The sequence below is a fragment of the Mixophyes fleayi genome, chromosome 2 (assembly GCF_038048845.1).
Source record: "Mixophyes fleayi isolate aMixFle1 chromosome 2, aMixFle1.hap1, whole genome shotgun sequence".
Classification (NCBI taxonomy): Eukaryota; Metazoa; Chordata; class Amphibia; order Anura; family Limnodynastidae; genus Mixophyes; species Mixophyes fleayi.
This window is the reverse complement of record NC_134403.1, coordinates 316668308-316679971: the sequence shown is the minus strand read 5'-3', so window position 1 is coordinate 316679971 and position 11664 is coordinate 316668308. Positions and strand designations below refer to the sequence as shown.

General features: G+C 39.9%; 1 protein-coding gene across 1 annotated transcript in view; it reads left to right on the top strand.

Moving 5' to 3' along the window:
• The first annotated feature begins 6125 nt into the window (after positions 1-6125).
• Positions 6126-11664, top strand: part of SMTNL2 (smoothelin like 2) — an 88439-nt gene continuing 82900 nt past the window's right edge. Inside the window, exon 1 of the mRNA XM_075196667.1 lies at positions 6126-6971. Within this exon, the coding sequence (XP_075052768.1) occupies positions 6645-6971 (327 nt within the window). The 5' untranslated portion in view covers positions 6126-6644. The remainder of the gene's footprint in view (positions 6972-11664) is intronic.

The window sequence follows — 11664 nt, the reverse complement described above, 5'->3', positions numbered from 1 at the left end:
ATGTACAAAGGTATTCAAGTTCACAAGAACCGAACACAAATGAGTGGTTGATCTTCATGAGCTTGTGCCTATTCTCATCCTCTGTTGAACTCACGTATCTCCTGTAGGAGATAGATGTTGCCAAATCCTGGTAGTTAAAGGTTTGAGCATTTGTGAAGCCATGGAAGGAAATATGTCTAAATGTAAAACAAGAGGTGTGCTAATCAGTGACTTGTCTGTGTAATGTGTGATAGTAAAGACCTTTCTGAGCTCTGCAGACTGCTGACATAAACATTTGTGTGAGTCATCAAATAAAAGTCCTTTGTCTAGAGCAATGTTTATACTCTTTTGTATTTTTTTTGTGCCTATAATAATTACCTGCATGTCAGGTGTAATGATTCCCAACCAAAGTGTCTGGTACCTTTGTGTGTCTCACAGTGCTAGTCTGTCACAAGGAATGAGGTGTGGTAGATGAAGTCTCAAAAGGAAACTAGACGTAAAAAAGGCAATAGATCCTTTAATTTTACTATACCAACAGTAACAAATATTACAATATGTGTACTTTTTATGCATGAGGTGATATCATTTTGGCTTTAAAATGTGTATGTGTTGTAGACATGCTAGTCACGCAGCATGGTATTCCAGGGGTTTATAATAAACTGTTCTCTGGTCAAACACAACTATTTTACTACATCAGAGCAATCCATGCTTCCTGCTTCAGTTCAATTACATCATCATGTTCAAGTTCGGTTCTTGTAGAGTAATAAACGTCTTCTTACTCCTAAGTGTTCTTGTAAATAATGTTGTAAACAATTATTGAATTCATCATCGTAACAGATACAGTTACAAAAAAAGGTTCTTTTTTTTTTAAACAGATGTTTCCTCTCTGATAGATAATTTACTTTGTTCATTTGCTAAACTTTCAAAGAATAACACAAAGACGATTGGTCCTTCCAGGGAGGCAGTGGATAGAGCAGTAGAGATGCTACACACAGACCAAGAGGGAAATATATTAAAGTGTTATTTTGCGATTTTACGTGCGCTTTGGAACACGTGATATTTACTGAACACCAGACCACACTTAAAGTCGTGTGCTTTAAAACCATGTGACTTGAAACTGCCATTTCAACCTTTTTCAAATGGCAATTATATGCAATTTACTAAGCTGTGGTTTACAAAATTACACATCAAACTACCATAAAAATGGCAGGTTTTTTAGACATGGGTGTGATGGGTGAGAGTGCTCACATCGCATGCCGTTTCAGTAGGACAGGTGGGAAATACCTGTTTTCTCGTGCGGTATTTTTTTTTTAGAAACCGCACGCATTTTTCTGTAAACCGTGCATATATGATGGCTTTCTATGTGCCTGTGGTCCGTTATGCAGGTTAAGTCAATATTTCTAAAATGCATGATAAAATAGGGACATTTGCGATGGAGTGAGAATTTGTGTGATAGTGAAAGGAGTCTGGTTTTAGCTGAGAGTTTAGAAGTTACAAAATTACAGCAAATTCTTTAATATCTAATGAAAACAAACACTAGCAAATGTATTATAAATTGACCATGAAATAAGTGAATTTTAGTGTCCTACTTGGCTATCTGTGAAGTTATTTTTACTTTACCTTTCTTGAAGTGTGTTTATACAACTTTTATTCTGACCTGTTACAAATGTATATTTTCCATTATCCTTCAGATGGCACCACTGGTGGATTAATCATCTTTACAGGCACAGGTCAGGCCCTTCCCAAATTTGTAAGAGATAAATCCCCTATAAGCCCTCATTCTGTTTCCTATGTCCTTCTCATTAGGATTCAGAAGCAATTCAGAACTATGGGGAAGTTTTTTGAAAACCACAAAGATTTGCAGGCTTTGGCTAGTGAAGGCTTCCCAGTGCTTAGTTAACAAGCATTGTGGCAGAACTTATACCCCCACTACACTTGTTGTCTTATCACATGCTCGGCCAACCTGTGGCTCTCCAGGTGTTCTGAAACTACAGTCCCCAGCATGCTTTGCCAGTGGAGAGCTAGCCATTAGCTGGTAAGGTATGCTGCGCTACACAACACCTGGAGAACCCCATGTTGGCCAGGCTTATCTTACCACCATCATAGGCAAACCGAGGGGGTTTTTTCTAGTGCCTGGAAACCCCTTCCAAGCCTGGGGCACTGTATAATTGAGATGGCTGGACCCTGCTCCCATTTGACACAGCTCTAACACCACCTAACAGTACTGCACGCAGCATTGCCCATATAAATTATGGGGATAGGAAGAGTTGAAGAGCAGCCAAGCACTGTATAAAATTATAGCTACGCCCCCATGCATGCTGGCCACGCCCACTGGTGGAATGGGGGGGTACCCCCCTCTACAAATACTGTGTTTGCCCCTGACCATCTCAGGATGGCAATAGACCAAAAACATTCAAAGAAAGATGTATTACTACAGTAATGCAAGTATTTAATTAATGTTAACTTGAAATCATTTTTAAATAAATGTAATTTTTTTTAAACTTTATTTTTTCCCCACATTAGTGGAACTGAAAGCCCAAAGCACAGACTAGATACTCAACTGCCACGTGCAATATTTTTTCATAAATACCGATGACACATTATGTTTTGTTGCTGCAATAACACAACAGGACTTCTCTCTGTGATCAGTTTTATGATAATAAATAGACCCCTATGTGGCATCAGAAGCCCAAGTAAACACTGCACACTACTTACTGTATCTGCAAAACATTGCTGCAGGTACAGAACTATACACTATTATTGCCTTGCTGATTAGTTTCTACTGAGTTTTCTTGCTGTGGGACTTGAGTTTGCACTATGTGTTGGTTTGCAGCAAATTCTCCTGGACTAAAGATTTACCATCTCTGTGCCTTGGGGCACCATAAATCTACAGCACACTTCTCCCTTTCTCTGAACCATCTGAAGCTCCAGTGGTCATATTCCAAATAAAGGGGGTGAGTGTATTTATAAGACAGTGCCTAATTACCACTTCATAATTGCATCATTTGTGCTTATTATGTTTTAAGAAGTAAACAGACCATTATAACAATAAATGAATATACAGTAACAAGGTTTACGAAGGACCTGCTTGCTGTATTTACAGCTGAAAGAATATTTAAAGTATAATAAAGTTTGCAGGAGTGCGTTTTTTTTAAATTGGTGAGGGGGTGGGCAAAACACTGAATGAGCGGCATATGGTCACTCATCCAGTGTTTTAAATGCCCCTGTGGCGCCCAACCACTGAGTGCCAGCTGCTGACACAGAGGAGAAGCAGCCAACAACTTCTTACCTGTAAAGTTGTGGGCTGCACCTCAATGTCAGTTATTGGCTGAGAGAGTGGCACTCAGCTACTCTTCCAGACACAAGAGAGCAGGATGTGTTGCCCCCCAACCTTCAAATTTAGGACTCACGGTTCAGATTTTCAGAACTAATGTGAGAGCTCTGTTTGGTTTATAGTCTCAATGGAAACTATTATTTATTATCTAAAAAGAAAAAAATGAGACAAACTGAATCAGATTTGGGGATCATGGTTTAGATATATCTCAGGGAACACCTCTATAACAGTGGTTTTAAGTAATATATGTTCAAAGCATTATCTTTAAAGATCTACTTGACAATAGACTGAGTGATACTCATCTTAAAATAAGCTCTAGGAAAGTCTGCACTAGGTAATGAAGTGGTGCACTCCTACCACTCTGTTCCCTCTCTTGTCTCTATTGACCCCTCCTATGTTCAGTTCCCTCTCTTTTTACACATACAGTCAAATGGTTCAAGATATACTTTATTCAGTATTATACATGTTTCATAGGTTGTTAATTTGTCATCTTGATAAAATACTCTTTTTAAGTACCTCTGTTTCCGTGTGTTTCTTCCAGGTGCTTCGGTTTCTTCCCACACTCTAAAAACATACTTGTAGGTTATTTGGCTGCTATTAAATTGACCTTAGCCTCTCTCAGTCCATGTCTGTGTGTGTGTTAGGGAATGTAGACTGTAAGCTCCAATGGGGCAGGGACTGATGTGAGTGAGTTCTCTGTACAGCGCTGCGGAATTAGTGGCATTATATAAATAGCTGATGATGATAATCATAGATCAACTCTATCAGTTGAATGACTCTTTTCTTAGGCATATAAAGCATACATATTAGGAGCTGCCTTATTCAGCAGAACTAACCCATTAAATTGGTGTACATTTCTGAGGCTGCACCAATTACATGAAAGTAACTGTAGGGAAAATTATTTAAAGGTGTATTGCTCCTATTTTGACTGTTTCTTCCTAGATAATGCTTATAAAATAAAGATATTTGTTTGCGATTTGCTATCAAAAGAAAATCCTATCTATCCTGACAGAAAACAAGAACTCAGTTAGGTAGACTAGAAAATAATAATAAGTAATTTCAAATTAAACTGATGCATGCCATAATGTGAAATGTGGTCTTTTCATAAAGGAGTGATTATCCTCTGGCTATCAAATAGTTAATAATGGATGACCTTTTTACTCATAGAAAAGGGTTCTACAGTTATGTTGGGTGTGACTCATGATATATTATTGAAATCATGGTGCATTCCAATATACTGCAGAAACAGACATTTATATATTCGTATCTGGTGCGATTCCAAGATCTGATCCCCTCCTAGATCAATCATCGATTGCAGCAACAGGATCGAGGAATGTGCACTGTTTATGTCTTCTGTGAAATTCCCTTTGTAGAATCTTTATTCAGGAAACGGTGAGACAACATTCCATGATCCTGTTGCTGTCACTGCTGGGAGTGAGACTGGGCCACAGTGAGAATATGTGGGTCCAGACTAGTGGCTCATGCAGAGCAACAGTGTACCATGGCAATCATATCAATGCTGTAATCATGAAATCACAATGCTGGTATTAATTAAATAAATACATAGAATAATTTAAACTAGTTTCATAGTAATGTGTTGCATATACAGAAATGGGTTCTACATTACCACTTGCATGCATAGGGAACTAACATCCTCTTGATTAGAAAGGCTAGTTTAAATCTATATAAGGATCCAGGTGAACTGTCCAGCAAGCTGAGGTTGTCATATAGTAGAGCAAAACATGTGGAAATTCAAGAGTAGATGAAACCTCATTGGTTCTTCCTTACATAATACTGCATGATGAGCTACACTACAACGTAGTGGTGGGATTGCTGTTTGAATTAGATGAAGGAAGGCAATTTTTTTTTAAAGTTTTACAATAGTTTGCAATAATTGGATTATTTGCAACTGAATTATAGTTAAAAAATGTACATTTGTATTATAAATTTAGCCTTATTATATATATGGAACCTATTGGATTTGTCAGATGTTATTAGCAGATGGGTTATAAATCACAAGGTTTCGAAAGAAGAACATTTCCACGTCTTATATAGCACGGTGAATTATGTTAACTAACACAGCTTTCCAGTGAAAGACACAAGTACATGATAAAAACACTCCTTTCAGGGAAAGACCAATTAAATAATAATTTCTATTAAAATGTTTAGGGAAAACATTCAAGGGAGAATGAAAATATTCTATATTATGATTATTATTAGTCTGTCATTCATGTTGCACCAAAATAGTCCAAAATGTTATACAAAGAAAGGGGTCCAGAGCAGTCTGTATGATATTTGTTATTATTAAGTTTAATAGGGAGTGATGATTGCACCCCAGAGCATACATTTTAAATAGACAGCGGATTGAAACAAACACCAGCTTACTGTAATAACATTTCTCCAAGTTATCAGTACTTAATAAAGTCCTCTCTGTGATACTATTACAGTCTCTATGACAAAGGCAGGGATCTCCCACTGAAATTAATTATGACTAAACTACACATGTCTATGGTACTGGTCTGTATAAGCATTCAGCGGTATAATATACTGTTTTATTGCGTCTACTGGTAGTCACAAAAATATTTATAGCTTGTGCCTGTATATTTCTGAATATTATGGCTCCCTTGACAATGAGTAAAGGAGGAAAACAGGAGAAGTTATAGCCAGTTCTAAACTCTCTACTCAACCACTGTCACCTCACCCCTCCTCCTATAGATAGATAAGGAGCCTGTTTAATTTGGCACAGCATGGTAACACAGGAGAAATAAAGGACGGGGCTCTCCCCCCCCCATTCCGACTACTTTGTCCCTCCCTCGCCTGAGCATCTCCTTACAGCTGCCTGAGTGTAGAGAAGAGCAGGAGGTACTCCACTCCCCGTAGTAACCATCCCGGTGCAGACACATAGTATAAGTGCTGGATGTGTATTGCAGCATTTACAGGTCAGGGCTCTGCAATCACACAGGTAAAGACTCAGCACATAAGGGTCTATTTAACTGACTTTTACGCTAAATGGTTCATTTGCATGAGATGAGTGGAGCGGATTATACTGAGCTCAGAGCAGTGGTCACTGCAGACTTCGCCACTTGATGTCATTTCTGCCCCGGGCATCACCCGTCTGCACTGACTAGAGAGCAGTGTCACTGCACACCTTGTACAACGGAAGTGACCTGTGCTGGACAAGTAATATAACCTACCAGGGTCCAGTGTCATTCATATGTCCCGGGCATGTGCCCTGCACAGTGTGCTCGCATTCTGTGACAGCTACTCAAGCACACGTTGAGTCCACGCTGTGAGCGCCTCCCCGGTCTCCCGGTGCACCCTCCCGGGCAGCATGGATCCAGGAGTGGAGGTATCGATGTGGCCGGCCGTTAGCTGCAGGAGCCTCCCGGAGGAGGACAAGAGAACCGTGCAGGGACTGCAAGCCGAGATGGAAGAGTTCAGGCGCGGGGTGGAGAGGCAGCTGGAAGACGTGCTCAGACTGGCGGGGCCACTCTCCCGGTCTGTCACCGACCTGCAGTGCGAGAACCGGCGGCTCCGGGAGCAGGTGGAGAAGCTCAGCCGCCAGGTGGAAGTGCTGAGCCGGGCTGCAGGGCTAAGCGGGGAGGGACAGACCAGGTACTCCAGCCATGCTCTGCTATCAGTGTCCGGGAAGGCACAGGTTAGTCACGTACACTGCATGCCCCTATATATATATATATATATATATATATATATATATATATATATATATATATATATATATATATATATATATATATATATCAGTATCCCCTTCACACTGGGTGTACAGCTGCCAAGGCACAGACTAATAACTCATATTATTGTACAAGGGAAGGGAACTAAAATGTCATCTACTAACACTTCAGTACAGTAATATTGTCACTTAGTCCCTGGAAAGCTTAGTTGTCAGCTGTGGCTAATTTCCAGGCACAGTCCCAGCATTTTAAAAAATGTTTCTGGAAATGTCCCTGTTTTTTCTATCAACTAACTGTACATTCCTATTCCTTTTATTCTACATATTTTTATGTTCACTTCTCACTATTCTTATTCTCTTGGCTTTCCACATTAGAACTGATTGGTGTGGAGTATTTAAAAGGCAGAAGGGTACATTATATAACCAGGTTCAAGAAACATAGTCATGGTGAGAATGTTGGTGCACCAAGGTCTAATTAGACTGTATACGTGATAATACACTTTGATGAACTGGCTTAAATGCATGTGTCCCTGGAGAGTGTTTAAAATTTTGGCAACTATGGTCCAACCATATGTATACATTATAAAGAGGCAGACTGTGGCGAAACTTTAGAGCTCCTGTAACTTTTCAGTGTATGAAAATATATATATATATATATATATATATATATATATATATATATATATATATATTACAATTTGAATAATGTAAAAATAGCATAGAAAGGGATCAGAATTACAGTAATAAATATAACAATCGGCCAGCCATAATTTAGAATTGATCAACTTGTGGCTTTCCAGCTTGCTATCCATGTATATGAATGGCGATCTAAAAGCAAAGACAACCTGCCAAGCACATCATGTTAGATGTGTATCGTCCACCTGGTGGTATTTAATAGCGTCTTCTCACAACTGTAATTAATCGGCTTTTACTACTTTTGAAGAAATGTCAAGTGTCAGAGCTCATAGCATCATGTATGTTGAATCAAAACAATGGACTTTTATTTATTAATGTTTTCTCCAGACCTTAAAAGAAACACCAGAGAACATACTTTTATTTTTTATTGAGTTTTGCTCATAATGTTTTTTCTACTTTCAGCTACTGTACATAAGCATTGATTTCCATAGACACTTGTGGCAACACAGAACATTTAATTTTTTCATGGTGCAAATACTATCTCAAAGAGGTAGATTAAATTCCTTGTGTTGTTCTTTAGAACAACCCAGGGGCACGCATTATTACCGTTACTACAGTCATTTTTAACACAGATTTTTGCTCTCTGCTCACAGCAAAACAGTAACAGTGCGTGGGGAATTGAATCTTCCTCAAGTGCTGTAATATAGGGCATGTATAGCTTGGGCTTGTAAAATATAATTAGATGAATAAGCTACATTTAAAAAATAGTGTTACTTCTGGAGTTGCACTGCATTATTGTTACACATGTTTAGCATCCCAACCATGAGCAAGGTACAGAGCACGGTGGCTCAGTGGTTAGCACTTCTGCCTCACAGCACTGGGGTCATGAGTTTGATTCCTGACCATGGCCTTATCTGTGTAGAGTTTGTATGTTCTCCCCTTGTTTGCATGAGTTACTTCCTGGTGCTCCGCTTTCCTCCCACACTCCAAAAACATACTAGTAGATTAATTGGCTGTTATTAAATTGACCTTAGACGCTTAGGGGCATATTCAATTGTCGGCGGGATCGCCGAAAATCCCATGGTCCGCGGACGATTACGCGGAAAAAACGTTAATACGATAATTTACTCGCTGGATTGCAGCTCGCTGCTCCCTGAGCCACGAGCTGAAATCCAGCTACAAATTACCGTATTAACTGTAGTTGTTTTTTCCGCTGTGTGGGAAAACTATTGAATATGCCCCTCTGTGTATGTATGTTAGGGAATCCAGCACTGCGGAATTAGTGGCGCGATATAAAATAGCTGATGATGATTATCTTTGACCCTTATGAGTTTTGATGCATTTTCTATAACACATTGAAAGTATTTACATGCACTTTGAATAGGTATGATGCTGTAAATGCAAAACTATAGGTTATCAGTTTTCACCACATGTAAACTACATATCCTCCCCGCACGCTACATGGTCCAAAAATAAAACCTGCTGCATTCAGGGTCCATCCAGTGTGCAGTAAGTAAGAACCATTCATCATAGTGGTTTGATATTTGCATGTCTCTGCACTGCATTCACTTTCCAGTGAATACAGTGCACAGGCACTGCAAACTGCCAGTGCATATAAATCCTTAGGTGCCTAAATACAATAACCTCACCTTACCAGACAAAACTAACGGGGAAAAAACACTACATGCCTCCTCCAAATTTTAGGCTATAACCCAGAGGTGTAGTGCCCTAGGCACATTCAATGAGAGTCACTAACATTTAAAGATCGTACACAACTTAATAAAATTCTTAAAGGATAATTCCACCCAAAAGTGAGTAAACCCCAGTCCGCATGGTGTACTTAACTTGGGCTTTTCGTTCAGGATATCCTGCAAGTCCCTTGATGTCCTGTCCGTACTTCACTGCTCCTTTCGCGCCTGCCAGCAACGTGTTGGTGTTGGACAACATGCTGCCTGTATGCAAAAGAACTTGGATCAGCAGCAGCAGGGAAGTCTTGGTCAGGTATTGCTGGACTGTCATCATCCTCCCAACACGGTATTTTTTGCGGTATGGGAGCATAATGTCCACCATCAACATACTGATTGCAGGAACAAAGCTCTGGCGCATACAAGGTGCTGGGGACTGTCTAGATATCCCAAAAGCTGGACCCTTGGATTGGAATTTACTTATGGATATTCCAACCAAAACCTATGGGTGGATTTATCATTTAAGAAGCTGTGAAAAATATGCAAAATAAATTGTAATTAAATGTTAGTGTTGCAATTTACATAAAATTACCAATCTGTATTTGAAGTCTTAAAAAAAACAAAAAAAAAACATATAGTCATCAGCATTGGATGAACAGATTTGAAAAACACACTCCATCTGCTTAAAAAAATTAAAAAAATTGTGTGACCTTTTCTAGCTATTGATTTACTCATTGCTTTCCTTTTGCAAAATTTTAAAACATTTCTATTCAAAAAAGGGTCTCGTCTTCACAAAATTAGCAATTATAGGTAATGCAATGCTTGTGTAAAAGAGAAACAAACGAAAATCTGCACTTTTCACACATGCATACATATGCAACATTGTTCAATTAGAAAAACATGTATGTTATGTTTTCTTAAAGACTCAGCAGATGTAGCTGGAAAAATCTCACACTGTTTCCAAGTAGGAATTCCATGTGATGGATCTGATATGTCCCAGGTGCCTGTCGGGAAACATTCAGAAGTGACTTGTAGAGGTCAGAGGCCTGTGGAATATTACAGTGTATATGTCAGCTGGCTAGCCATTACTAGACTGCAGAGCACTTCTATATCACTATACAGGAACTGGCGAGCCATTACTAGACTGCAGAGCACTACTATATCACTATACAGGAACTGGCGAGCCATTACTAGACTGCAGAGCACTGCTATATTACTATACAGGAACTGGCGAGCCATTACTAGACTGCAGAGCACTACTATATCACTATACAGGAACTGGCGAGCCATTACTAGACTGCAGAGCACTGCTATATCACTATACAGGAACTGGCGAGCCATTACTAGACTGCAGAGCACTGCTATATTACTATACAGGAACTGGCGAGCCATTACTAGACTGCAGAGCACTGCTATATTACTATACAGGAACTGGCGAGCCATTACTAGACTGCAGAGCACTACTATATCACTATACAGGAACTGGCGAGCCATTACTAGACTGCAGAGCACTGCTATATCACTATACAGGAACTGGCGAGCCATTACTAGACTGCAGAGCACTGCTATATCACTATACAGGAACTGGCGAGCCATTACTAGACTGCAGAGCACTACTATATCACTATACAGGAACTGGCGAGCCATTACTAGACTGCAGAGCACTGCTATATCACTATACAGGAACTGGCGAGCCATTACTAGACTGCAGAGCACTGCTATATCACTATACAGGAACTGGCGAGCCATTACTAGACTGCAGAGCACTACTATATCACTATACAGGAACTGGCGAGCCATTACTAGACTGCAGAGCACTGCTATATCACTATACAGGAACTGGCGAGCCATTACTAGACTGCAGAGCACTACTATATCACTATACAGGAACTGGCGAGCCATTACTAGACTGCAGAGCACTGCTATATCACTATACAGGAACTGGCGAGCCATTACTAGACTGCAGAGCGCTACTATATCACTATACAGGAACTGGCGAGCCATTACTAGACTGCAGAGCACTGCTATATCACTATACAGGAACTGGCGAGCCATTACTAGACTGCAGAGCACTACTATATCACTATACAGGAACTGGCGAGCCATTACTAGACTGCAGAGCACTACTATATCACTATACAGGAACTGGCGAGCCATTACAAGACTGCAGTGCACTGCTATATCACTATACAGGAACTGGCGAGCCATTCCAAGACTGCAGAGCACTGCTATATCACTATACAGGAACTGGCGAGCCATTCCAAGACTGCAGAGCACTGCTATATAACTATACAGGAACTGGCGAGCCATTACAAGACTGCAGAGCACTACTATAT